General features: G+C 49.0%; 10 protein-coding genes across 10 annotated transcripts; 3 read left to right on the top strand and 7 right to left on the bottom strand.

The window, feature by feature from the left end:
* Positions 1 to 1630: 1630 nt before the first annotated feature.
* CI109_105872 (uncharacterized protein) lies at positions 1631 to 3728 on the bottom strand (the record flags this gene model as incomplete). The annotated part of the gene is made up of 10 exons (XM_065967737.1): positions 1631 to 2185; positions 2280 to 2325; positions 2405 to 2459; positions 2527 to 2637; positions 2748 to 2786; positions 2845 to 2988; positions 3109 to 3157; positions 3223 to 3253; positions 3330 to 3429; positions 3500 to 3728. 10 exons carry the CDS (start codon positions 3726 to 3728, stop codon positions 1631 to 1633), a joined length of 1359 nt encoding a protein of 452 aa, XP_065823809.1.
* A 778-nt stretch (positions 3729 to 4506) lies between these two features.
* On the bottom strand, positions 4507 to 6780 carry CI109_105873 (uncharacterized protein; the record flags this gene model as incomplete). Its single annotated transcript, XM_065967738.1, has 11 exons — positions 4507 to 4536; positions 4607 to 4813; positions 4962 to 5001; positions 5061 to 5329; positions 5397 to 5495; positions 5564 to 5681; positions 5739 to 5873; positions 5938 to 6019; positions 6090 to 6218; positions 6351 to 6382; positions 6467 to 6780. 11 exons carry the CDS (start codon positions 6778 to 6780, stop codon positions 4507 to 4509), a joined length of 1455 nt encoding a protein of 484 aa, XP_065823810.1.
* Positions 6781 to 7237: 457 nt separating this feature from the next.
* Positions 7238 to 8574, top strand: CI109_105874 (uncharacterized protein; the record flags this gene model as incomplete). Its single annotated transcript, XM_032006820.1, has 8 exons — positions 7238 to 7255; positions 7319 to 7339; positions 7403 to 7442; positions 7557 to 7661; positions 7736 to 7806; positions 7865 to 7886; positions 7960 to 8093; positions 8167 to 8574. 8 exons carry the CDS (start codon positions 7238 to 7240, stop codon positions 8572 to 8574), a joined length of 819 nt encoding a protein of 272 aa, XP_031858872.1.
* Positions 8575 to 8743: 169 nt separating this feature from the next.
* CI109_105875 (acyl-protein thioesterase 1) lies at positions 8744 to 10033 on the bottom strand (the record flags this gene model as incomplete). Its single annotated transcript, XM_032006819.1, has 4 exons — positions 8744 to 8916; positions 9045 to 9120; positions 9246 to 9520; positions 9694 to 10033. The coding sequence occupies 4 exons, from the start codon at positions 10031 to 10033 to the stop codon at positions 8744 to 8746; spliced, it is 864 nt and encodes a 287-aa protein (XP_031858871.1).
* Positions 10034 to 10268: 235 nt separating this feature from the next.
* Positions 10269 to 12053, top strand: CI109_105876 (uncharacterized protein; the record flags this gene model as incomplete). Its single annotated transcript, XM_032006818.1, has 3 exons — positions 10269 to 10492; positions 10690 to 11158; positions 11313 to 12053. 3 exons carry the CDS (start codon positions 10269 to 10271, stop codon positions 12051 to 12053), a joined length of 1434 nt encoding a protein of 477 aa, XP_031858870.1.
* A 211-nt stretch (positions 12054 to 12264) lies between these two features.
* On the bottom strand, positions 12265 to 13236 carry CI109_105877 (uncharacterized protein; the record flags this gene model as incomplete). Its single annotated transcript, XM_032006817.1, has 2 exons — positions 12265 to 13064; positions 13143 to 13236. 2 exons carry the CDS (start codon positions 13234 to 13236, stop codon positions 12265 to 12267), a joined length of 894 nt encoding a protein of 297 aa, XP_031858869.1.
* Positions 13237 to 14139: 903 nt separating this feature from the next.
* CI109_105878 (uncharacterized protein) lies at positions 14140 to 16316 on the bottom strand (the record flags this gene model as incomplete). Its single annotated transcript, XM_065967739.1, has 4 exons — positions 14140 to 14229; positions 14288 to 14414; positions 15489 to 16137; positions 16202 to 16316. The coding sequence occupies 4 exons, from the start codon at positions 16314 to 16316 to the stop codon at positions 14140 to 14142; spliced, it is 981 nt and encodes a 326-aa protein (XP_065823811.1).
* An 810-nt stretch (positions 16317 to 17126) lies between these two features.
* Positions 17127 to 19932, bottom strand: CI109_105879 (uncharacterized protein; the record flags this gene model as incomplete). The annotated part of the gene is made up of 8 exons (XM_032006815.1): positions 17127 to 17989; positions 18042 to 18094; positions 18144 to 18235; positions 18289 to 18701; positions 18759 to 19000; positions 19064 to 19258; positions 19314 to 19430; positions 19514 to 19932. The coding sequence occupies 8 exons, from the start codon at positions 19930 to 19932 to the stop codon at positions 17127 to 17129; spliced, it is 2394 nt and encodes a 797-aa protein (XP_031858867.1).
* Positions 19933 to 23639: 3707 nt separating this feature from the next.
* CI109_105880 (uncharacterized protein) lies at positions 23640 to 24986 on the top strand (the record flags this gene model as incomplete). Its single annotated transcript, XM_032006814.1, has 4 exons — positions 23640 to 23659; positions 23741 to 23873; positions 24050 to 24286; positions 24402 to 24986. 4 exons carry the CDS (start codon positions 23640 to 23642, stop codon positions 24984 to 24986), a joined length of 975 nt encoding a protein of 324 aa, XP_031858866.1.
* Positions 24987 to 25715: 729 nt separating this feature from the next.
* CI109_105881 (uncharacterized protein) lies at positions 25716 to 26670 on the bottom strand (the record flags this gene model as incomplete). Its single annotated transcript, XM_032006813.1, has 7 exons — positions 25716 to 25777; positions 25974 to 25984; positions 26044 to 26145; positions 26200 to 26234; positions 26351 to 26419; positions 26512 to 26567; positions 26634 to 26670. The coding sequence occupies 7 exons, from the start codon at positions 26668 to 26670 to the stop codon at positions 25716 to 25718; spliced, it is 372 nt and encodes a 123-aa protein (XP_031858865.1).
* Between the last annotated feature and the right edge of the window lie 286 nt (positions 26671 to 26956).

Genomic DNA, 26956 nt, shown 5'->3' on the forward strand with positions numbered 1-26956 from the left:
AACAACGAGACAGCGTTGCTTATGTCAAGAGATGGCTGATTTTGCAAGAATCCTCCCTCCTTCCAACCACAATAGGTTATCCATGTGTTTTATCTGATGTTTGAAAGGCAATGTGTTGTGAATATATACAAATTACCATTCCATCCAGATTCTGCATGGTTGAGATCCCCTTTGTCTATCACCCTTTGCTTCACCACTGTGCTCCCCTCACTTCTCACACCTCCAGTGATTATGATTTCCCTCTGTATCCATTGAGCCTGCAAAATCCACATGTCCATCAGTACTGAAGTCCCCACCTCTGACCACACTGGCTTTATTATAACACTTTGCCTGCTTTGCACTCTGTTATGCCTGTCAAGCTGAGGCTCAGAATCTTGTTAGCAAGGGGAAATTTATGACAGAATGACACCACACTTTGGCAAATGGCAAGATCTATTTGGATGATCTTCATATCTGACCAGATCAGAACACTCATCAAGATTGGAAGATCTGTGTTCCATTGGTCACCAACTCTCAAGCTTCAGAAGTGTTGTCACTCTACTTAATATCAGCTCTGGGTTCTGTTATCCTCTGTGATGCACAATATCTTAGGGGTGCATTGAAAATCTGAGAAAAAAGCCTTCTATGGCAAACAAGTACCACAAGCATACAAGGGCCAAGAGAGGAGAGTTTAGGCATATTATGCTTGCACAATGTTTAGTTTGTTGTTATTTACAATAACACAGAACCACATGATTAATGTACAAACACATCACTGATGTGATCCTCTGAACAACCTTCCATACATCACTTAGTCTGCACAAGCTTCATTATCCCATGCCTCATCGTCACACTTCCATTCTTCGTGCTTAGCCAGACAGGGATCACAATGATGGGGTGAACAATACAGATGGCAATTTGAGGCCATTGCACGCCCACCAGCCCATCTGGTGACCCTGGAACATCTTGGGGCAAACCATACCACTGGGGATGAGGTGCATGATGGATACAAACATCTTCTACCATTTGTAGGTCCTTGTAAATCATTGGCATTGCCTGCAGAAGGTGTGGTGGTCTAGGCGATCAACACTTTCATTAGCAACTATGCTGCTTTGAATATGATGGGAGGTAGGACCCAGTCAAGTTGGATTCAACATACCTGGGCAAACTGGGTTGTGGAACTAGCCAGTGATTGAACAGTCTGTCTGAAATTTGAGAGCTTGAGGCCCATGCTAGATTGCGCATTCGAGTATTTGACATGTATGTATGTGGCCAAGCGCGAAAGATGTTCTGAAAATGACATGAGCAAAATGGGGTTGGACACAGACTTGGTGCTAAAAAGACATATGAGGGACTTGTGGCAATTTTAATCCTTCTCCTTCAGATTGGGGAGTAGGCCATGTAAAGGACTGGTCAATTTGACAGGATTTCCACCCTTTGTGGTGAGTACTAAGGATGCTCCCTTGTATGCAAAAAGAACCACAGGGGTGAGAGTATCTGTTGAGGGGGCATTGTCAACAATTCAGTGCTGCCCAGCGGTACTTCAACATTCCAAGTAGACACAGTTGACTTCATCAAGGGTATAGTCAGAAGCCACAGGGTATGTAACATAATCACAACAGGGACAGTGTATGTATGAGGCTGCTCTATATCAACACTCTACTTCCCTTGCGCCCATCCACCTCTTCCCTTTCATGCATCCAACATCACGCCCAAGGACTTGAGCACCAGCAGTGACAGTAACCACTGAAGTCTTAATCTCCTCCATATAGACAGCTCCATTAGATGTGTATGTGTTTGTGACACCTCCAGGATCGGTTGGAGTGGAAGGCACATTTGAGGATGATATCTCCAATGTCTCCTCTCCTGACCCAGCAACACCTGTTTCAAGTGGAGAGACAGATGGTGAAGCAGTCAAGCTCACACTACTTGCTGTCCCAGATCCAACCACAGGTGCCCCTGTTGCCATTGTAGATTGGGACACCACCAAAGTAGCAGACTCTGTCTGGCCACTAGCATCCCCACTTCCACTTCCAACAACAGGTGTCCCAGTGGCTATAGCAAAAGCTGCTGCTGCAGCTGTTGCAGCACCATTCTGCACATTAGCAGCATTCTCACCACCTGTCACATCCTGCATCTTGGCTTCTGTTGCAGGGGGTGGATTGAGTCCAGCACCTTTACCACCAGGGCAGAAGGTGATGGTGTACTGTGGCAAGTGACTCAGCTTTTGACTGAAACCTGCTGGATGGACTGGTGAAAGGGGTGAGGGTGCTTGAGTGGGAAAGAATTGGGTTACCTACCTCAGAAGTGTTGCTGCATGATTGAACAGTGTCTGGATACAAGTCACTTCATAGGCCAACTGTAAAGTCAGCTGTGACACAGTAGCATCCCATGATGCAACAAGGGATGAAGGCATCTGACTCACTCTTGAGGATAGACATAAGCGTTCTTACACATCTGCTTATAAGCATTATAGTAGGCTACATCCAACATCCGGACCGTCATTATCAATCACCCTGGCTTTCTTCGGCAAAGAAAGTAACTTACGGACATAGGTATTTGGGCAGGATACTGCACCGACCGCAGCTGCATTTTGCTGACAACATGCGGGATTATTTGCCTGATCTGAACTGACCAGGGCCCCACTTGTTCCATTTTCTATGAGGATAAACATCCAGGTAGTCAGTAAGAGCTTATCATCTGACTTTCAACGGACAGTCCCAGCTGCTCTTGTTGATGTCTACAGGGGAATAAGGATATTGCCTTACCAAACCTGACATTTCCATAGCAGGCTGAACTACAACTCCCTTCATATGACTGTCAGCCACGAAGTCAACAAGATGCGTAGATAGGAGATTAACATACAGATTTTATCTGATCCTTTTGGATAAACTAAATTTGGATCACATGCTGTCAAGATGTCTGTCTCAATGCCACATGATCCTATGGCACAAGAAGGGTCTGAAGATTTGATTTCCATAGGGAGGTTATATCCTTCCACCATTGACACTACATCATAGTATAGTACACACAGAAATCAGTTTGTGAGACAAAACGAGTGATTGTCAAATAATATGGTATTGGAATAGGTCCATGGTGTAGTGAAACTGGAAACATAAACAAACATACCATCGGTAAAATCCTGGCCATTCCAGCCACCCATGTTGAATTCAGCCAGCTATGAAAGTATGATCAACAACAAGCACCACCGCACAGCACCAAAACAGTTTGGTACAAACCCACAGTAGCACCTGGTTGACCATAGGTCCCATCACTACCAACGTCTTAACATCAGTACCTTACTCTCATAACACTTTTACAACACAAGAAAGGTTGAATGTGAGACTCACCACTCCAAGCTTCCATCAGTGCATTGACCAACAATGCAAGTGAGTTTACCATCGCTTGTAGGGGTACATCCCGTTCTAGCCCAGACTCTTCCTCCAACCCCTGAACCATCAAGAAACACACATCAATCCAACCATTCATTTTTCGAACAAAAGGCAAGGGTGACACTCACAATCATCTGTCACACCAAAAGTGTATTTCCCAACTTTCTGTTCCCATCCTGCAGGCTGTCCACCTGCTGCAGCATCCAGCGCGACCTGCTTCCCACCCGTAGATCCGACAGCGATATACAGCGAACCGGAACATTGGTTGTCTACCGTTATCTTCCGCGTTGCGATACTTCCGAGAGGAAAAAGAGCGACGAGCAGAGTCGTATAGATCGTTGGTGAGAGGAATACCATGATTGTAAGTTCGTACAGCCTCTTGAGTAAGGATGTGATGTGACGCGGAAAGAATGTCGTAGAGTTCACCTCGGGTGACTCGGTTGGTTCACTTTAGTTTCGATGATGTATACTCTCGGTCCAGCCGAGTTTGATGTACTTCGGTACGTGTGACGATGCTCCTCTTTGCGATCGATGCAGATGTCGCACACTGGGGGGACAGGTCGGGACATCAGCATATGTATGCTTGCTCGCATTTGCAGCTGCGGTCAGTCTTTCGCAATTGCCACAATGGTGCGCACACGTTCCCTTATGCGCCGTCACAAAAGACGGTATCACGTCCTTTGATCCATTTCCTTTGGGAATAACCCGTATGTCTGCGAGTCCAATAGCGCAATAGCTGCGCCAAGTCAGCGCTGCGTGCCGGAGACCGTCAACAAAAGACGCCAAAGTACGCCAAGATATCCCAGTCTGTGGGCGGGTGGAACACTCATAGCGTAAAGACAAGGATATCATAGTGGTATATAAATAAATATGAGGGGAATAGATATGACGATTTTCTACCGAAACTGGAACAAAAGGCAAGAGGAATATCTGGTCGTACTCAAGATAAAGAATCGGAAAGGCGTTATGCACATGATGATGGACGTGAGCGAGATCGTAAAATAGACAAGGAAGAAAAGAGGCACTGTCCAGCAGGTGAGACAGCAATGAAGAGAGAGCCTGGGAGCGTGAGGCAGATCGAGAAGTCAGGAACGTATCGCGTCGATACCGTCGCTGGGATCTCTGGGATGATCTACTATTTGCCGAGACCGAATCGTTTCTTCTGCTTGATCGTGAGAAGACTATCAGTTCACCCGTATATTCTGCGCTGGTCATTATGCCGCGCCGAGACTCACCGATCCCTTCTCCGGGGTCAATGGACGACCACTCTCAACTCTTCTCTTCTTGTCCTCCAACTCTTGCCTCTGCTTCTCCAAAGCATCCTTCATCTCTCGATGACGTGCGTAGAGCTCTTCTTCTGATTGTTTGAGTTTAGATTCCTTCTCCTGGACCTTTTGCTGGAACACCATCTTCATCTCCGCTTCCATCTTGGCGAGTTTGGCCTAAAGTGCAGATCATGATTAGTATCGTGTCTCGCAAGGAGATTCACACCATGGTGACAATTCAAGAGGGGTTGAGGGATGAGGAGATTAGGAATAGATCTGGGTGTCGGATGCCGAGTGCACCACGCAAAATGAGACAGAGACTCACCTCGTGAAGGGCTCGCTCCTCAGCTTGTTTGGCCGCGGGGCTAAGGAACACATGCGGAGTTAGCTTGACGTACTAGGAATCGACAACCGCTTAACTCACTTTGTCTCCCTGAAAACTGTCTCATCTTGCGAAACACCCATCGCCTTGAGCTTGTCCGTTCGGTAGTTTTCATACAACACATCGTTGGTATGTTCTCTCAATTCCTCCATATGAGTTCTGACCAGCATCTGTCGGAGCTTGACAAAGTCGCAGTGCTCCTCGTTGTCTACCTCAATGACTCCCCAGGGGTATGATCGTCCTCGGACTTGGCGGCCATCCGGGGCTTGGACGATGTGATCTGATCCAACGACGGCGAAGGGGACTTTGCTCTATGCAGGAGATTGGAAGCGTCAACATAGAGCACCAAGGCCAAACCAGACACAAGGTTTAACTCACGAGGATCTCCTCGTTCTCCTGGATAGTCTCCTCGTCCTCATTCTCATATTGCGGAGGAACGAAGATCTGGATGCCGTGGTGGGCGATATCGCCGAGGATCTGCAGTAGTCCGTTGGTCAGTATTTCATCCGATTGTCATCCGATTGAAGTACTTGGCAGATACTCACTCTCTGCTTAAACAGCTTAATCTCATCATCGGTCATGGTGTCAGATTTGGCAATAACGGGAATGAGGTTGACCTTGGTGTGCAACCTCTTCATAAACTCGATGTCAATGGGTTTGAGACTGCCAGAGACGTCAGCTGTGATTCGTAGCGCACGCACAGAGATCAGGCCAGCTCACGAGTGTCCAGTAGGTTGGATAAAGTAGATACAAGCGTGTACCCTGTTGTCGACAAGCTTGAGCCTATTGACACGGTTCTCTTGTTCGAGGTACGCGTCGAAACGAGCTTCGATGTTGTCGACGATAGGCTTCCAGCTGAAATATCAATGTGACAATTAGCTATGTGGCTCATTGGAAATTCGAGCAGAAATTAGCTCACCTTTCGTCGTTGTTGACAAAGTCGCCGAAACCGGGAGTGTCCACCACAGTCAACTTGAGTCGAACACCGTTCTCCTCGATCTCTAAGAATATCGACGATGACCCGATTAGCGCGATACACTGATGGTTATTTAGTATAGGTATTGCACCCACCAGCAGATATACTCTCAATTTGGACAGTCTTTCCCCTATCGGCACCGGGCGAAGGGATAGATTTGGGTTGGTAGAGCTTGGTCTCGAATAAGGTGTTGATGAGCGTGGATTTACCGAGACCCGACTCGCCTATAGACGGGAGAAGAGCGACCGCGTGTCAGTATTGTTTACGACAATGTTTGCGATACAAAAGCGTGTAGTGTAGAAGGTTGGATTATAGGGGTCCGAGCGGAGTGTGATGTGCTTGAGACGCAGACTCACCAACAACCATAGCGACGAATTGGAAACCCCGCCTACAAGAACAGAATAGCGTTAGCTTCATGTAGAGCAGAAGATCTCGTATTTCGCAGCTGAATGTTAGTAACACTTGTACCCACCTCACGCTCTTCCTGTGCACTTGATTAGGCAAGTTACTGAACCCTACCCAACTTGCCAACTTCTTCCTCGCGGGAGGTGCACTCGCAGCTTGTGAAGAGGTCAATCCATTTTGTCCACCATTCGCGTATCCGGTTCCATTACTGTATGCAGCGCTATTCGGTGTGATCGCTCGTCCTCCGTCTACTGAATGACCATTTGGTGAAGTCATAGTTGATCTAGCAGTGGTGTCGGGGAATCCCGTGCCGTTGGGAGAGATGGAACCCCCATTGGATGTTGGAGGGTGAGGTGGATGCTCGTAGTACCCGTCTGCCATTGTATCCGTGTTCGTGGTATAAGCAAGGAGGAAGAGTGATGATGATAGGTGAGGGTAGCAGTGGGCTGAAATGTAACAAGAATGAAAGTCAAAGTCAAAGTGAGCAATGAGAAGTGAACCATGCAATTGCATGCACAGACCCATCAACCTCTCGTCCTCGACACGCGACGCTCGGGGCACCATTCTGCGTGACAGTACAGCTGCCACATCTGAGCACGTGGCGGAAGTACCGTAGATATCGCCGAATGCTCACTCACTTGTGTCTTCCTTCGCTATCGTTGACTTTGAATTGTTGCTGTTGCTGTCGCTGATATAGCTATTGACAGTCATCACTCAACTATTCTACTCAATCAACTTCAAGTCAATCACAAAAGCCACGACGTAAACAATCAGTCGGGCCAGTATCTACGCATCCTCCCTCGTCTTTCTATCTCGATCTAGTTGAAGACCCTTCATTATGCGACTTACGCCAGAAGTGAGCATTCCCTGTTCATCTCGCTCATCCTCCACCTTCAATCGCTGACTTTTCCATCGACAGTTCGTGTCAAAAGCACCATCAGTCAGTTAATTCTTCCCACACTATCCCACTTTGTACCATTCAATCGTGCTGAACATGTAGTAGCATCTCAATCCGCTAAAAGAACGCGAATTAGAATTACGAGGTGAGTGAACTTTGGTAATAGGCGGTGGAAGTGTAACGGATCTTCAAGAGGAGTTGGAAGGGAGGGAATAGCTGAGGGCATTAGATGAGCAGTTGCTGATGCTTACACTGCTAGGACTGCAAATACCCGTGATCGAGAACTTGGCCTCACACCAAGGTACATACGACACTCTCAATCTCACCGATAACTCGATCACTGTCCTAGGAAACATACCTTTATGTGCGTTTACATACGAGGAAGGAGGAGAAGTGGAAGATGGATCGGAGAGTACTGACGCGACGCCGTTCCTGTAGCACCGCGATTGCAAGCGATACATGCTGCCCAAAATCAAATAACCTCTATCAGTCCCTCCTTACCGCCAAATGTGAGTTGTTGGGTTATGCACTGGACTGTGACCCAGAACTGACAGTGGCACCTCTCAGATCCCCAACCTTGTGACGTTAGGTGAGACCCAGCTTCTTTCTACACGCCACCTGCAGCTGCTACGAACGCATCGCTAACGATAAACACCTCTTAGTCTTAACCAACAATGTCATCACCTCACTCGCTACCCTTGTTCCCCTCGAGACTCTGACATCTTTACGGCACTTATCATTGAGAGGAAACCCGGTGACAGAACAGCAACATTACAAAGAGTTTGCGGTTTGGAAGGTGGGTTTGGTGCTGCAAAATGCGCAGCTGTCGGGTAGGAGACAATCATGCTGATAACGCGATGCTGTGACAGGTCGCGAAGGGAAACCTCCACACACTTGATTTCGAACGAATCAGAGATTCAACACGAGAATCAGCTCGAAAACTCCTCACCGACCCATTAACGTCCCTTCCCAACTCTCTCGCCCATCAACTCTCCATCCCTACAACATCGAACGTTCCCGGAGCAGCATTATCGTCGATCCAAAAAGCCGGGAAGGATGCCACAGCTGCCGGAGGAAAGGGTGGTAAAGGCAGATTGATGACTCCAGATGAGAAGAGAAGGGTTGTGGAGGCTTTGACGAGAGCACAAACGGCGGAAGAAGTTAGAAAGTTGGAAAGAATGTTGGCAGACGGTTTGGTTCCTGAAGGAGGAGTGGACGAGGCGGTCGCAGCTCCAGCGGAAGCAGCCGCGGATGAGGTCGTGGCGAATGGATCATGAGAAGGGAGTGAAAGTGTATCAGAAGGATATATGAGACGTAATCAAAAGAAAAAGATGTTGTTTAGATGATTTCTACGTTCTTCTGCATATCCATATCGAGCATCTAAACCGCTATATATCTACAGTCTCCTTATCCGATTCTGCCAATACTGCCAAACTGTGATCGCGATTACTTCAATGCCTCTGTCAACCATGCTTTGAGATGCTCGATCTCCTCGGGAGAAGAAGAATGCCCCATTCCTGGATATGTCTCGAATCGAACGCCGGGACGACCGAAAGTCTTGCCCGGTGACAAGAGGGGGAAACCGAGTTTCTGTAGGAGCTCGATGGAGCGTTGACCGTCTGCAGTTGCAAGGTGTGGCAAAGAGGTCGCCGGAGAAGGAAGTGCAGTCGGAAGGTTAGTGAGAGATAGTTGCGATAATAGTAAGCAGTGCATTATATTGGCATCGATCAGACAAAAAGACACCCACATTGGTATCCGACTACTTGGTCGTTACTGCCGTGACCCCAGAAGATCGGCACGTCTTGCGCGTTAGGGTTCTTAAGCTGCAATAGTCCGATAGACAGTGAGCTACAAGCATCATTCGCAGAATTGTCTGATCGAGTCGCGCCGGGAGACTGTTCTGTCCCATGACACCCCTGAGCTTGTGCAAAAGATCGATCTCACTCACCTGCTCAATCTTATGATTCAGAGTCACCCACGTACTCAACCCGACCACTCCACCCAACTTTCTCTTCGTCGTCAGCGCCGTCAAGATCGATATCGCGCCTCCTTGCGAGAAACCCCCAACTATGATCTTGTTCTCAGGTATACCAGCGTCGACCTCAGCTTGGATCAGAGCGTCGACGGATGCGACGGATCTCAAGAGTCCTTTCTCGTCGTCGTGGATCGAGTCGGTGAGTCTGTCGAGGGTGTTGATGTCGAACCATGCAGGCATTGTCATGCCTAGTAATGTCAAAAGACGAAGGTCAGTCTAATGAAACAGCATAATACATATGTGACCTAGCAGGCAGAGCGAGAATGACGAGGGGTCCGCTCGCATGCAGAGATAGTGGGAGACGTTGAAACGAACGGGTGAGAGTGATCGACATGTACAGGGAGTGAACGTAAATACCTACCGTGGTTAAGCGTGATGGGGATCGACGGAGCATGAGGCAAGATCCACTTGACTCCAGGGAACGATGCCCAGAGCATCTTTGCGACAGGCAGCCAACCATGACCACTATCACCAAGCCCATGGAGGAAGATCACTGTCGCAGTGTGCGCGTCTTTCGGCGCGACTTTGAGATGTTTCAAGGGGGCGGTAGCTGCGGACATTGCTTGAACGCGAGAGGGTGTTGAGATTTCGGTGAGTTGCGAATTGAGCAACGGGGGTGCGTAGAAGTAGTACGCAGCTATGAGAACAGAGCCGATGAGAAGGACGATCAGGGGACGTTTGGCTCTTGCGATAATTGCCATATGTGTGTGGGTGATTGATGCATGAGACTTAGAGCAGAGGACGGACGAGCTTTGCAGAGCGAGTGATGATGAAATGAGAATAACGTAGTGGAGCCCCGCATTTGTCGAGTTCGATCGATAGAAAGATGACCAGCCAAAACTACAAAGTTACCTCATCGCTTGACATTATGTTGCATAACCTGACTCTTTCCTTTCCTACTTCAACTCTTTTCTTGACATACACCAACACCTCACCATGTCGTCAAGTCTCCTCCTTCTTCGACTGACTCACCTACGAGCCCTCCGTATCTCTCCTTCCACCCTTCCCCGCTCTACATCTCGCGCTCTCACAACTTCGTCTATCCGCTCTGATATTCTCAACGAGCTTGAGAAACAACTTCATCCAAGAGAGCTCATTGAGAGGAAGAAAAAAGAGTTTGAAGAGAAGTATGGGCATAAGTTGAAGCAGAAGATCGAGGCGTGAGTGAACATTTGCATTTGCACCTTTCTCGCTCTGCACACACCACAGTCACTCCTTGCGCTCTCTTCCACCTTGCCTCGCAACAATTAATGTGAATGAACATTTTTACTCACTTCGAAGTCCCGACGACACTTCCCCCTTTCTTTCGGAGCGATGGCCCCGAGACTGTGCTAATATGCCTCTCTACCACCTACAGTGAAGGTGTCCAGGACCTGGAAGAGCTCAAGAAGAAAGTCATCGCCCCGAGCGTCAGGTCACAGCTGAAACGGAAAAACCAGACTCAAGGCCGATCACGACAGTTCGAAACCTCCGCGTCGGCGTCAAATATCGTCGCCGAAGCACAAAATGACGAAGGGAAGAACTATGAAGAAGACCATCGACTCGTAGATCAAGAACATCTAGCCTCTGTAGCCGAATACGAGACAGCTCCGAAACATGGGCTGATCCCAGATCCACCTCTACACGAGGAGAGCGAGCAGCTTCAACACGATCGTGCGGGTGTCGATAGGGCTATTGAGCAGATCGAACGGGACGCGAGGGAGAAGCAAGAGGCCAACAACAACAACGAGGAACTTCCAAATGTTGCAGAATATGAGACCGCGCCGAAGGATGGTTTGCAGAGTGAGAGTCAGAGTCAGGCGGAAGGAGATCGATCGGGCATCAAGGTGGGCTCTTAGATGATTGATTTGCTTGTATACATCCTCTGTTCATGTGGCCTCTGTATCTTCTTTTCGGATTATAGAGGCCCGTACTAGGATGTATCAGGCATGCATAATCGTATGATCGCTTTGTTTGCTGATTCTTGTTTATGCGTTGTAGCCTTTGTCGAGTATCATCAACTTACCGTTACTTCACTTGACACCTCATGATGCCGCCGCTATCTCGCAAATCTGGACGGCATATCACACTACCCACCCGACACTATCATCTTCTTTCCTCTCTGCTACTGTCCCAGCAAAGACTTACAAGTCGATGCTTCAGCTCGCTCGTCAAAATCCCTTTTTCGTACTTCCCTTACCTCGACTGGCCGAAGAACCATCCGCAGAGGAAGGCGCGACATCACAAGTCAAGACAGATGAACACGAGATGTTCTTCCTTCAATGGTTGTTCCATCCTACACCTACGTCATCTTCACCTCCTAGTCCGGAACTTAATCCTGAACCATTACCTCTGACGACAAGTATCATCTTCACTCCGTTGGAGGAATACAAGAAATCTGGAGAATGGGCACAACCATATCTCGTCCTTACGCACTATCCCGATCTCGCCCAGACGCATGAACTCGTCCTTATGAGAGGGGAGATCTCACCGGCGGCAGCATCGAATGGATCGGCTGGTAGTCTCGCCAATCCAGGTTTCTTGTTGAGTCAACAACAAGCACAATTGCTCGCACTTGCGTTGCAGAGGTTCTACTGTACGGGATCAGAAGTGCCCAATGAGGGAGAGAGAGGGAGACAAGAGAGGATCAAAAGAGCAGAGGCTTTGGTAGGGTTCAGAGAAAGACCGGCGGAATGGGATTGGAAAGGGCTCGTTGAGATGGCTTACGGTGGATTGGTGTAATCGCGAAATCTATAGATTGGATATCATAGATGCATGGCGTGGAGATGACATGTCTGTCTGTCGTGCAAGTTTCGCTTTGAGCATAGAGGGATGAGAATGTTGATATTTCCACTAAGCGGCATTTCTGATCGAATTGCATTCCCCAAACACATACTTACATCTCACAGTGACCACTATAGTACCACTAACTCCAGACGACTCCGGCGGATATCTACGATTTCCACCATTGAGTCTGTCCCGGATCCACCCTGCTAAAATAAGCCGCATTGGTGAGAACACCTTCGTCCCAACCCTCCCCGTCTGCTACTCCTGTCTGTTCATCCCTCTCTTCGTCCCGCGTCATTTGTTCCAGCATCTCTGGTGTATCGCCATGACGGCTGATCTCCTTGGTAAGCCACGGACGATCTGGTTTGGGTTGGTACAGATGCACAGGCTTTGACACCCTTGGGACGAATCCGTCCGTGGTGGAGGGGACGAACGAAGGTGCTGTCGGGTTCAATGAACGCTGATGATGGTGAGAAGGCTCGAGGGTCGAAGTGGCGGTGGCGATATGATAGCCTGGGACAGAACTGAGATTGATAAATGGGTTTGAATTTGTTCTTCCAAGGGGATGATGATACGAAGGCCGTGAAGGACCACCAATACCAGCACTACTAGCACCACTCCAATTGGGGTCAAGAGGATCTTCAATCAGATACTTGAATGGGTTTCTGCTCTCATCGGTTCCCACCACGTGATGGTCCGGTACGTTTTGGGAGCCGGAGGCATCGCCATCCATGTACGTGTACGTGTGTGAATGTGCTGCATCTTCTGCGGAAAAGGGCGCATTGGAGTTCTCATTGCAGGTGAAGTCGTTCGGGAAGGCCGAATCCGAGTGATGATCGTTTCCACTCATGACGCGGGGGTATGATCCTCTGCTCTTGCCGAAGGTGGAAGACAGTTCGTGACTGGAACGCAAAGTGTCGAGGTCAAATTCTCGCTGAACAGTGGGAGGAGACACATGTTCTCGGACTATACAGCGTCACACTTATCAGTCCCCACACAGTGATACGTGCTCTATACGTATGTCATTACAAGCAAACAACTTACGATACGCCCCTCCATCTCGCCTTCGTTGTGAGCCGCCATTGGTGAGGTCACGCTCATTTCGGGATGATCCCTGGTTTCGTCGTATCCTCAACATATCGCTACGGTACTGTGTGGATGGTTGTACCGTTCTGATCTGCGCACAGCTCGATGTTGCCGAAAAGTTTGTGCTGAGCTGTCTGGACGGGTGCCGTGTGGTGTGTCGCTTTATGAAGATGTTGTGACAGAGTGAACTGTTTGTAATAGATGTTCAGTGGATTAGTGTGACGATCAAGTCGAGCAGTACGTTGGGTTTCTGTAAGCGAAATCGGACAGAAAACCCATTACCAAGAAGGACTCCATGTTATACCTGTACTTCCCACCGTGTAGCCGTGCCCGTCTTCCTCACAACAATAACGAAACACCGCTCGAAAGGAACGGAACGAAGGAAACGTCACTAATAGGACATAAATGTATCATCCAAACATATCCTTTCTTCATCCGGACGGAATCGGCGCCACAATGTATCGGTTCATCACCTCCATGGTAAGGTTGTGCCGTGCGAGGAGTGACATGACTCGACCAGTCGTTCTGTCCATTTAGTCTAGTCCAGACTATGTCAAATGTCTCTTGCGAAGAACATCGTGCAAATTTTTATAGGGGAAGCAGATACGAGATCAAGAATGAGCTCATAACCCTTACGTGGGGACAACGACAACGACTCCGGAACTCAAGACCATCTCGTGGTTGGTTGAGACGAAGCTTATATTCTGAACGAAACTCTCAGTAGAGAAGTGAGATGCATAGGCTAGCTTGACAGGAGATACATATACACTTCATGACCACATCTACTGTATCTACTCCGATTCGGTCCCATCTACATTCGTACGTTCTGTCCTTGACCTCGACTGAGGGTTCCATGAGATTCGTCGGCGAGGCTCTCCTCTGTGCCACGACTCTTTGGTCAGCGTGTCGCGATCGTCAATGGTGGATTCATCCGGAGCCAGTGCTCGCTGGGATTCTACGTATAAGACATCGCTGATCGAGCCAATCTTGCCGGCTGTCGACGCCTTCTTGTGGGAAACATTATCAGCGGAAGCATGATTCGCGCCTGTGACAATGAGTTAGATCAGCCAAGTGCCACATTCTCGTCTTGACTCTGACGACACGTACTTGGTGAGCGACACGATCGTCGAGCAGATGCCATACTCGGCGACAAGTGCGATGACGTTGGGCGCGACGGGGTGGAAATCAAGGAACCATTGGACTTCTGGGCGCGAGCTTCTTTTCTTGCCACTAGACGAAGATATCCGTGAGCTTTGTCCAGGGGATCACTGACATCGGAAAACTTACAATTTGCCTTCACTATTTCGTATCGGTCCAGCACGCTACGGCCCGGGTCATGACAATCGCTGTCGACTTCGCTGGAGCTGTCCGCTTTCGATGATGCATTAGTTGGCCCGTGCTCATTCATGTCGTTGATCTGACTTCCGAGTGTTAAGCTGTAAGTCCAGAAGGAGTGTGCAATGGAGTGTGGGTTGTAAGTGATATCAGTATTGGGATGAGAAGGAATAAGGAATGGGGGGGAGGGACACAGTATTCGCCACTTTGCTAAATGCATACGTTAAGTGTGGCCGCAACATCAGAAACCACAGTATAAGTTAACGCGCATTGATGATTTCAAAACGTCATTCTCGTCCTCCCTTCAATACCTGAAACCCATCGACGCGAGGTGCCTTTGTGCACCATCTCTTGGCTTGGAGCGAAAGGACAATGGACAGCAAGGGGGAAGGCCTTATGTTTTCAAGCTGTTTGAACGTGGAAGTGAACCGTTTCACCGTTCGTGTGTGGTGTGGACTTGTATAATGATGAAACGTTCCTCGCCACTTTTGCACGTCTCGACTTGACAACATCGAGAGTCGGAAGAAGCTGCGTATCGAGCCTGAGTCGACCGTCCCACCCTTTTTCGATTCAAGATTGAAGTTTGTTGATGCTTGCAGACTAGAATATGTACGTGATGTGCATTTTGAGCAGTCTCGTACGATACGAAAGCCGTGGTGTATTCAAGGGTGCGTAAGGGGATCTTGGACAGCGATGGGTAGTAATGTTCGGACAGATATGAGTGAGTATGCAGGGATAGGTACAACACGTAACCTTCTCCCAGTATACAGCGCCAATAAGCAGCTAGCGACATTAGGACGTTGACATCACAATGCGCTGATACGAGCAGATACTGTATCTACGTTCGACAAGACCACTTATATCACTACTGACGATTTTATGCTCAAGCCCCTTTCTGAAGATTTGAGCTTCTCCCGCCTCAGCCATGACATCTATATACAGTACCTCACCTAGTGTCATTTCGCTCACCGACCGCTGATACTCTTTTCTACATTGCTGCCCATCTGCTTGTAGTCTTTCCAACTATATCGACCCCCTTCCGACTCCCCAGACAAATCTGACCATCCCTCTGCCACGCTCTCGATCTTTATCACCTCCGCGCGCAGTGGCCTCTCAGGATGAGGGGCGTGCCACTCCGTCTCGAGTCCGGGACTCGCATGTCTGTGGAAAATTGCCGTTGGTGGAGCTGTGACGTTAATATCGCTGCGGCGCAGGCTCAAACTTTCGATCATGTGTGGATGAGAATATGTATCAGAGAGCGGATCGATAGGTGACGATACTGGGGCATATGTTCGACAGAGAGTATCCTCTTCAGATTGGAACCGAGGTCGTCTATCATGTATTGAAGACGCCAAAATCGGACTGGCAGAAGAGGGAGTATGGGTTTGATACGCTCTCGTATCTGGCCTACTTGAGTGGTGAAATTCGTCATAGTCGTTTGGGCTAGTGGACTGACTTTCCGGTGTAGGCGTCAAGGGGTATGGTGGCGAATACACCTTTGGATGTGGCGTACATCTTCGTCGTCCCCGAACCCGAGGTGAGGCCGTATCTTCACCCGATGCAGAGCCCCAGAGCAAGCTGTGGACCTGAGACCTGACTTGTGACGTGTCGCTCTCTTCTTTGAGGCACGACTTGTCAGCATTTCTACAATACACATAAAAAGGTATGTCTTGGCGACTCACGATCATCCACTAAGGACAGTCTGTCCAGCAATCTTCCAAATCTCACCTCTTGGCTTCGATTGGAAGAATCTCTTTCATGGAAACCGTAAGAGCTTCCGCTATTAGATGAGGTCATGGCGCTTGATTCGGGATGCTTTGCGAGATCGAGTTTAGTAAGATGTGTGATAATAGTGATTCCACGATTTAAGTTAGGTATCGTGTACTCAGAGTGGTTGGAAAGGATATATCTCGATGGGACTGTATAGTAGCTGATAAGGTATTTGGAGGCAGTAGCAGTCAAGTTTGGCGTCAATCCACCAAAACTATCTTACACGTTTCGAGACACCCTTCCTTTGCATGGGCAGCCCTGTCGCAGCAAGACCGTTTTGAGCGTGGAACAAAGTAAATCTCTCGGACCAGGATGATACGGATACAGCGTGAAAAGATCGCAGTGTAAGACGTTGTCACAACTCACGCAATCTTGCGATAAGAGGATAGTGATACGCGTTTCACCTTCGGTGCGTCCTTTGGATGATGGACAATGCTTGGCGTGATAGCGTGAAAGGATTCTTCTTAGCTGGACGAGGGAAAATGACTATGTAGTGTGTCAATACAGTAAATACAGTAGTCATAGAACCTTGTGGCGGTATTACCTAGAATCGACTGCGCAGCGATTGCGTCGAGGAAAGGCCACACACACGTTGAACAGAGTGACTAAGGTACCCGATCTGCTCCAGGAGATGCGAGATTGATGCTACAGATGGTTCATATACATGCCATTGCTATGACATCGTCGTTAATAAGAGAGGGTCATAATTTTGGTATCATATGCTACATTAAGGGGTCGTCGTGAACTGTATCGTTCTCTGTATCTCGCTCGTTATCGTTATCGTTGTCCTCATCGATTCCTCTTCTCACCACTCGCTTCAGATCTCTCCCAGCCAACTTAATCCACCACGCGCAGCTCGCTGAATGACTCCGCCGATATCACCTCTAAGACAACGTCGAGCGGGTTGTCCTTCTTCTTCTCCTTCACCTCGACGTCCTTCTTCTCTACCGTCTCACCGTCCGCTCCAATTTCTTCATAGTCGTCGTCTGCCCCCTCCATCTTCGCATCGCCATCTGCGTCCAGGTCCGCCTGACCCAAGAAGTACTTCATCAGTGCTGCCGAGAAACCGGAGAACAGCGAGACCCCTTCTGTGTCCGCAAGGACAGGCTTTGGCGCACCCTCGTCTCGCGAGGCCAAATTCCAATAGACCAGTTCCGGCATAGGATAGCCAGACTCTTTGAACTTGCGTTGAATCGCGTGATGTTCCGTTTCACCGTAAGTGCCGTCTGCCGCGCTGTCGAATTGCATGTCCGAGAAGACAAACAGCTTCTTCACCATGTTCTCGGGAGCGAGACTTTCCCTCTTCGCTGTCTCGAGTATCAAGTCGAAGACCTTGTAGAAGTTTGTCGACATCCCCCAAGACGCCCTGGATAACTGCGAGGCTTTTTCGGAGAGCGGCAGCGATGGTTCGATGAATTCGCAAGTCGGATCGGCGGAGAAGGTAAAGAAACATCCGTTCCAGGGTGGAGCGGCCAGTTCGCCCAAGAGTAAGGTAAGTGCGACGCATGGCAAAATAGGAGCTGGAGCCTTCTTGGAGCCGGAGTTTACTTGCATGTCAATACTGCCCATGGAACCGGAGACGTCGGCGATGGCGATGCAGTTCGAAAGGGGGGTCTTGGAGCTGGATCGGATAGAGTCGACAAGTCGTGTCCATTGCAGATCACCAAGTCGTTTTTGTATCGGCGTCTTCCCTTGCGTGGCTGCGCACAAGTATCAATAGTGCTGCTCAGAGATGATGTGAATGGGACTCACCATCTATCAAGACCTCGTGAGGCATAAGACTCGCTCCTGATATTGTCGTTTGGCTGCGAACCGTGAGCATGTACCCTGATAATGTTTGGAAACGCCGCTCACCCTTTGGAGACCTTGTCGATATACGCCTCAAAGCCTTTTCTGTCGTGCAGCCAGAAAGCGTCCGAGTTCCGAGCCATCGACTTGGAAGGTACCTGCAGTGTGATCAGATCAGCTATATGACCGGCTTTAGAATTCCATAGCTTACCTTGGTATAATCGATGTTCCAGGTTCCATTGGACATTTCCACCTCCGGAACGGACAACACCTTTCGCAAAGGAGTCAGAATCTCCTTCTGCAGTTTCTGCCTAGACCAGTTCACTCCATCACCAGGGAAGAGGAACATCGACAGCGCTGTCGCAAAGAAAGTCTGCCTGTCCGCACCATGAGCAGGCGTAGGCACCCACTTTGCAGCGTATGACATGCCGAACAGGTGTATTGACGAACGATGCTGAGACTCGGAGATGGAGATGAAGTCTTTGTGCTTGTCGAGGAGCGAAAGATCGGCTTTGATGTACTTAGCGAAAAGATGAAGGATGGTGATGTACAACGCTCGATACTTCTTATCATTGGTCAGGGCATCATTTGAGCGCTCGTGCAATAGTCTGTGTTTCGCAGCACCTGTATAGAAGGGAAGATCAGCAGAATTCCCATTGCAAGAAGGAATTTTTTACTCACCATCGGGCGCCGTCCGAATTTTGGCCTTGAACGAGTCTTTGTCCTTCTTCGCAGCTTTGATAATATGTTGGAATCCTCCTCGGTCGCGCTTTGCATCTTTACCAGACTTGAAGTTCACTCTGGACTGCTTGAAATACTGCGCCTGGAACGAAGGGGCCAGGCTTTCGTCGAGGGCAGACAGAGGCCCTGTGTAGGATGAGCTGAGCTGGCCGTTGATGTGAAGTACAAGAAGCGCGATAAGACTGTTGTCAGTTGCCAGTTAGTAGATGTTGCACGTATGAAGGAACTGTAAGAGAGCGACTCACTCATCGAAACTACCGTGAGGACGAGGGGGGTATTCAGGCGGTTCTTTCTCGTCCAGATCGACTTCTCCACTCTCGTCCAGCTCAACCACACCGTCTCCTCCATTCATTGCCTTTTCCTCTCGACGCTTCTTGATCTCTGAGTCACGTTTATCATCTCTCTGTCGCTGACAAGTAGGTTTGACAATGAGCTCCAAGCTAAGGGAGTAGATAACGTCAGCTAGGTGTATGTTCGTGCGAAGCTTCGACCTACTTCTCGAGGAGAGTTCGGGGATGTTCATCCCATATCCAGCCTATGGCTCTGAAAAAGCCTTCTTTGAACCCTTTGCCCTCGTGTATGGAACGAGCGTGGAACACGATCTTGAGCATTCTGCGACCAGTGTGTCAGTGCGACCATCAAGGATCTTAAGCAAAGGTAGTGGTGATGCAACGGAAGTGGAAAAGCCTACTCACGCCAGTGGATCCTCTTTCCATGCCTTATCAAGAAGCTCATACAAGTGAGAGGCTTGAATACCCGGCGCCAGGTCGAAGAATAGGTCTACCAGTGGCGACTGGGTCGAGTCGTAGGCCAAAGCTCCTTTCTCAGTCGTAGTGTTAGGGATACGCTTCATAGTATCGATGAATGCGCTCGTAGCACTCGTAGGAGCACTCGTTTTGGGAGCAGCCGAGTCATTCTGGCCCAAGCTATCGTCCTTTGCAGGGAGCAGAGTGTCATACAGTTGTTGTGGGGGAGTGGCAAGGAGGGAAAGGAAGGTTGGAGGAAGGGACCAATCTTTCTTCGACATTTTCTTCTTGGGCGTCGTGCGGGATGGTCCCGAGGGTGGTGGTCGGAGGTCTAGCTCCGACATTGACTTTTGTAACGGAGCTGCCATGATGTCTGCTATAGCTTTGATAAAATGAGTGACCAATGATAGGTGAGGAAAGAAGAAGAGGGAAAGGAATGTGATAGGGTTGGATGGTTGTAACACGAGGGTAACTGCTTTTATGCATGCCAAGTAACGGGTTCCTGAGCGGGGCACCTTTTTTGCCACCCAGATCGATGAAACGAAACGACTTAGAAGTCAGTGTGTTTTGTGACTCGATTCCCTCATATTACCACTCGACTCGACTCCGGGAGGGATCAATCACGTATGCATGGAGGGAAATGATCAGCCTAGCATAAGCTGAGCTGGACATTGCTTCGTCCGTTGTAACCTTCGCTTTCTGCTGGTCACGTGTAATCAAATGTTACCTCACGGATCCGAATATGTGGCATTCATAGGAATGGTGGTTTATAACAACATTTCACAAATATACATTGGCCGTGTAGCAGTACTATAGCTTAGGGGTCGTAGATCTCTAGAGCAAGTGAAACGTTGGTCGTTGAATCTCCTCTCCCGTCGTAGCAACTCCCCTAACAGTTCAGTCATTCGTCACAAGAAGGAGAGCTTCAAACAGATATTGAAACAGCGGAAGTCAACGCCGAAGCACAACTCTGTCTACCTCTTGGAGGTAGGACGCGCGGTCGAGTCTTACTTAAGGAGCTACTGTACTCAAGTGGGACGCATTTTTTTGCTACGGAAATCATGTCGTTTGGCGCATTGCGCACTGACCATCGATCTCCATTTGGTGGAGTGATGTAAGTGTGATCGAAGCAAGGCCCGAGCGCAACTTTACGATAATAAAGGGTCTTGACAGTATATACATGTCCGCGTAGCAACTGGATCGCTTAGGGGTTTAACACTTAGTATTCGGTATACCAACCCTTCTTAGCTTAAACAAACATAGATGCTTATCGCATTTAGAAACCGTTGACTGGCAGAGTTTACCGCCGAGCAGCTCGAGATGATCGGGTCCGGTTGATTATGTCAGCTTAACGTATTTACTTAGCGTTAAAGGAGCCCCGAAGCACCACTTGTCCTTACCTGGGAGGACGCGCGGTCAAATCTCGCTCGAGCAACAGCTGGCTCGAGCGGGACAAATCTTTTTGTAAAACGGCTCGCACGCACGGACCGCAAGGAAAGGAGGTGCCCGATTGGATGTATGTCTTGGTGAGCAGTCAGAGGAGCAGCTCCATTGCACTTTATCGCATTGAGATAGATGTCTATGGATGGTCGCGCAGCAGGAGGATAGCTGATGAATGATGTTTGGTCGACGGTGAAACCTTCACCTCTTCAGCTTGGTCATGTTACATCCTTTTTCTTCATGATGAGTAACCGAATTGCGGCAAAGACCAAGATTCTCAGATTCGGCCAACATCACCCGGTCAGCCAGGTTGATGCCTTAATCACTTTCCTTCCCAAAGACTGTGAAGCGACATTGTGCAGAAGAGCTCTCGCTGTCACACCTGCTGCAACACCGGCAACATCCATCTCAGCCTCTTTCGCTACAAGCCAGTTTTTTCGATGTAAAAGGAAGCTCACGAACGGCACTGACGTTAATGTGATGGACGACCTGTTCGACGACGACGACGACAACTTGTCGTGTCCTTCCACGATAGGCACCAGAACCATTCCGGTGCGCAGCGTCAGCTTTCCAGTGACAGACATCACCCCACTTAGCGCATGATACAGGTTCTGTCGACCTCCGTGCCCATCTGACCTGCATTGCACCCAGTCGCCCGTGCAGAGAGGTCATGTATCAACGTCAACTCTACAGCTGGTGGCGTAGCGGATGGATTGCTCAGGGGCTAATCACCTATGTTGGTCGACGGCAAACAGACCAACTTAGCAAACAGAACACTTCAAGTTGCTCGACGGAGAGATCGCCTAGTATCATGGTGACACGCCTGACTTGGTTGCTCATGTACCCTGTTCAGCCTTTCAGAAACCCAAAGCATGAACACGTCCTTCCGAGGACACGCGGTTAATTCCCACCAGCTCATGTTTGTGACGAATCTTTTTGATTGCGATGGCACGTGTACTCGATGTGTCAATGACAGTCTCGATCGCTCGGACCTTCGCCACACAAGAAAGAACGATTGTAAGTTAACACACACTTGGTGCTCGTGCGTGCGGAGGCGGGACCGTCGTAGATTAAGCCACGGAGAGAACGTATACTTGACCGCGTAGCATCAGAATCGCTTAGGGGATAATAACTCATTACGGGGCCAGATGATGAAGTTGCTAAACATCTATATACTTATCAAAGAACTACACAAATTGCACGTCCTTCCACAAACATACATTATACCTTTTGAGACATTCCTTTACTAGCATATTCTATAGATATAGATGTACGCACGATTGACCTATTCCCCGAAGCAAGCTGTCCTCTGGACGAAAGAGGACGCGCGGTCAAGTCATGCCATGAGCACGACGATCTTTTTCGCTCCGCGGTCAGCATGGCTACGCATTGAACTGGCGGAGTAAACGAGTAGAAAAAGTGTAGTCTGCCATTCGATAATATCACATAGCATCGATACAACGACCCTATGCAACTGATCATATCACCCTGCGCTAGGATGGACCGAATCTGACATGTAAGAGCATACCCCAGAGACCGACGTCAATCTGATAATGGAAGTATGGGTACATAAAGGCAATTTCTGGAAATTTGATACCGGCCGCGTAGCAAAAAATAATCAACATTTAACATGGGTTTATAACTGTCCTCTGCAAAGAGGGCGCGCGGTCAAACCAAATACGAGGTAATTAAGAGTTTCCTTTTTTGTTGTACGGTTGTCTACTTTTTTGTTTGGTTTTTAGCAGTCGCAAGATGCATCATGAGCTCGTGTTGGTATTGCTACATGTACTGTACAGTACCTGAAACACATAGACAGAGTAAGATGATCACGCTCCTGTATCTACGTAAGACATGATGCAAGTTCCGCAGTGTCCCATCGGTTTAATTTGTCTCTCGTCCAATCGTTGGTCCTAGACTTCTTGATGATGTTTCTCCCTTTTCGACCTCTACCATGTTCTCAATTGGAACCGCAGTTGCAAGATGCACTGGTGAAAAGTCCGCTCTCATCTCGCTGTCGAGTTGGTCAAATTTCGATGTCGAGCAGCAAGGTCTGTGGAGTAGCGTGAGAACGTCGCCAGTCATCACTGTCATACGCGTTCCAGCACTATTTTGGTAAGTAGCACGATAGAGGCTCCTGACAGCTGCCTAGACATACATGGAGACTTCACAACCGCTATACGACAGGGGAGAAGACGTTGCTGCAGCTCTAAGTCTGTCAGGCTGCTAGCGTTGAAGGCCAAGCGTTGTCGTTCAGACACGCAGTTGTGTCCGGTGGATATGCGTTCTATGTCTTCCTCACTAGTCACTAGAGACATACCACGATCTTCCAGCCACACGCAAGGGGAACTTGATCTCCCGTGCTGCAAGATTGTAACTCCATATACATCTAAGTCGGAACGACGGTAAGAGCTCCCTCCCTAACGAGGAGTAACGATGTGGACGACCTCCACCGCTCGGAGCCCCGGGAGTATTTTTTTGTAGTTGTACCAGATTTCTGAAAAATTGCAGTTGGTGCGGCAACAACCACAACCACAACCACCGTTCAACATCATCAACAATTCATTTGTCTGCTCTAGTACTCTCGTCCTTCAACTATCTTTACACACAACTCCGACAACGCAAGAACACCCTTACGATGTCGATGCTTAGAACAATGTGAGTCTACCGGGCTCTTACTCCCTATCCTTGTGGCTTTTAGACTATTTGCTGATAATGTTGGGATGGATCCTCTCGTAGAAAACCTAAAAACGCACGGGTGAAGCGTGCTTTGGACAGGAGAGAACCTCAGATCGTGGAGAACGAGAAGACTGCGATCTTTGTGAGGGGTCAGACGTCGAGTGACAAGGTCAGAACGGTTATGAAGGATCTTGTGAGTGGGGACTTCCTCCTTCGTCCTCTATGGTCTCAAACATATGTTCCAAGTGACTGAGCTGACTTGCGCTTCCTGTTCTCGTCTCTTTCTCTCTCGTTCTCGTCTCGATGTCGCGATCACTATCGCTTCGCTTCGCTCTCGTCTCGCTCGCGCTTCGTCCTTGCGCTTCCCAGTACGCACTCAAACGACCCGAAGCAATCAACTTTTCTCGTAAAAACGATATCCACCCATTCGAAGACGCTTCTTCCCTCGAGTTTTTCGCAAACAAGAACGATGCGAGTTTGATGGTCACCGGATTACATAGCAAGAAACGACCACATGATCTGGTGTTTACGAGGATGTTTGATGGGAGAGTTTTGGATATGATCGAGTTGGGAGTGGAGGAATTGAGGTCCATGGCAGAGTTCTCTGTGAGTGCGCAAAGGTACACTTGCGACAGTGATCAATCCTGTCAGAGCTCTGAAGGCGATATCTTGGATGAACTAGTGGAACAGTGGCTGACTGTTGCTGCTTCGTCAAACTTAGACCCCCAAATCATCTCTCTCCGCTCGACCAATGATGGTCTTCCACTCTGATCTCTTCGACACCCACCCTACCTACATCCAACTGAAGTCTCACTTGCTCGATTTCTACAACGGTCACCCCTTGACCGATCTCCCTCTCCTCAACACTCTCGAACACGTCATCTCCATCACTGCCGGTCCTCTGTCACAATCGGACGACGCTACGACTGCTCTCCCTCTTGTCCATTTCCGAGTTTACACGGCCAAACTTCTCGCTTCGGGCTCCCGTGTCCCCCGACTCCAACTCACCGAGATGGGACCTTCGATCGATTTCTCAGTGAGAAGGGTACAATCGGCCGACGAGGAGATGATGAAGATGGCACTCAAGAGACCTAAATTGGCAAAGAGCGACGTCGAGAAGGGTCTCGGTAAGAAGAGGAAGAATATCGAGACGGACGAGATGGGTGATAAGGTCGGTAGAATACATTTGAAGAAACAGGATTTGGCAAAGATGCAAGGAAGAAAGATGAAGGGTCTCAAGGTGAAGAAGGGTGGTGCGGCAAAGACGAAGGATGCGGGTGCAGACGAGGCCATGACAGAGGACTAGACTTTGTTGTTTATATGTACATGTATGCATGCGTTCTGGGCTTCTGGGTTTCTGGGCGCAGTGGGTGTACGGCACTGTTGATTCTGAGAGCTACTCAATCGCATGCGAGTCGAGTCGACACACTACGCGTTGCTTGCATTACCACGTCACCATCTGCACTCACCCTGCTGAGCTTACCAGATGGGAAACTGATGATAGCACTGCTTTATACGTTGTTGGAGTGTGGGCAAGAGTAGAGCTTGATTCAGTGATGCCGAATGAGATTACAGATCAAGCGACGTAGCACGATACAATTTGCTGGCAGCTGAAGCTAGGTCTAGGAAACGTTCCCGTGTGAGATCAGGAAGAGATCAGCCAGAGTCAGTTGACGCGCTGATGTCGCGTAAGACAGTAACTGGCCAGTTGTCGAATCCGCTGTGTGGGAAGACGACAGCGACTCGCGCTCAGAAGAGAAACTAGCCCTCCCCGCGCCGACAACAGGGTAGCAAAAAGCTTGAGGCTCACCAGCAACCCATTGTTCACTTTATCGATTCATCGCGACACGCGAATAATACAAGTCATACACAATCCCACCAAACCGAATCAGAGCGGTGTATCTCACTAATCTCAACCTAGCTTCACTTCCATTCCTTCTTCCTTCCTCTTCGCTCAGCTCCAGCTCCTACTTCTCACTGGATACTCCTCAATCACGAACACGGAATATCGACGGACTATCGGATCACTCAGCCATTACTCGGCAACTTCGAACTCGCCGAATGTGTTCTCGGAAGCGTAGAGGACGTAGAGGAAGCCTGCGAGGAGTCGGTCAGCGATCAACAGTGGAAGCACAGGAATATCAGCGGACGAAGCGTGGGGTTCAGCAGGGTTAAGGGCAATAGGGTTAGGTGCAAGAGATAAGAGTTGTGTTATGTTTGCAGAGGGGGGATATAAGGCAGGATTGTGAATGGGTGGTGGATGGGTACGCCAGAAATGAAGTAGTGAACATACCATCTTCGTCCCTGCAGATAGATGTTTGTCAGCGACCTGCACGAAACAGAATCGATTACATGCTACTCACTTGTGCTCCTCGTAGATCGAGCTCATTAAGGCAGCGGTAGGAGGGAGAATATCATCAACGAAGATGAAGATAGCCTTCTCGGGTGCAAGCTTGATTCGTTTCCTGCAAAGCAACGTCAGTTATATGTCTGTGCTCATCGTGCCCATCGTAACTGACCTAATAACGTAGACGAATTGTCCAACGGTAAGATCCTACGAAGGTGAAGTAGTCAGTACACGTTTCGTCCAGTTCGATATTGTGTATCGTGCCTTTCGCATTTCGCCAAATAAAAAGGTCGCGTAATGACCATAACTGAAGTCAAACTCACTGATGGTACGAGGTACTTCTTCTTGTCAATTGTAGGGATGTCGCTCCTCTCAGCTTTCTCGCAGATTACCTGTGTGATAGACGCAAGGTCAGCCTCTTGACTGCCTTATGTCGCGGATGGTCGCCGCGAAGGGAGGTTGCCGAAGCGAGCTAAACACTCACAGGGATCCTGTCAGTGTACTTTTGACGAATCCTCTCTGCCTCGGCCTTTCGCTTGTCTGAGGACACGTTATCAGTGTCTGCGTTAACCAGCACGGTGATTGGTCACGTCTCGGTAAGCTCACCGAAAGGGTGCTCATCCTTGAACTTTGATCGAACCATGTTGTATGAAACTGAAGTGGATGTCTACGAAAGAACGGCTTATCAGCTACGAGTCCACAGCCACACCGCAAGGACGAGATATCACTCACAGGTGTCGCTGGAAGATGAAAGAGAATCGAATTGGCTGCTAATGTTGCCGAGCTGTTGAGTGATAGGCAGTGGATGAGTCAGAGGCGCGTGCGCGTCGCAACGGTTGGATAAGAAAGAGGAGGTTTGACGATGAGAGATAGGTGGGAAGTGAAGACGTGCTCCATCAGCGTGTGTTATATGCACAGACTCGAGAGAT

This window comes from Kwoniella shandongensis, chromosome 10 (genome assembly GCF_008629635.2).
Source record: "Kwoniella shandongensis chromosome 10, complete sequence".
Lineage (NCBI taxonomy): Eukaryota > Fungi > Basidiomycota > Tremellomycetes > Tremellales > Cryptococcaceae > Kwoniella > Kwoniella shandongensis.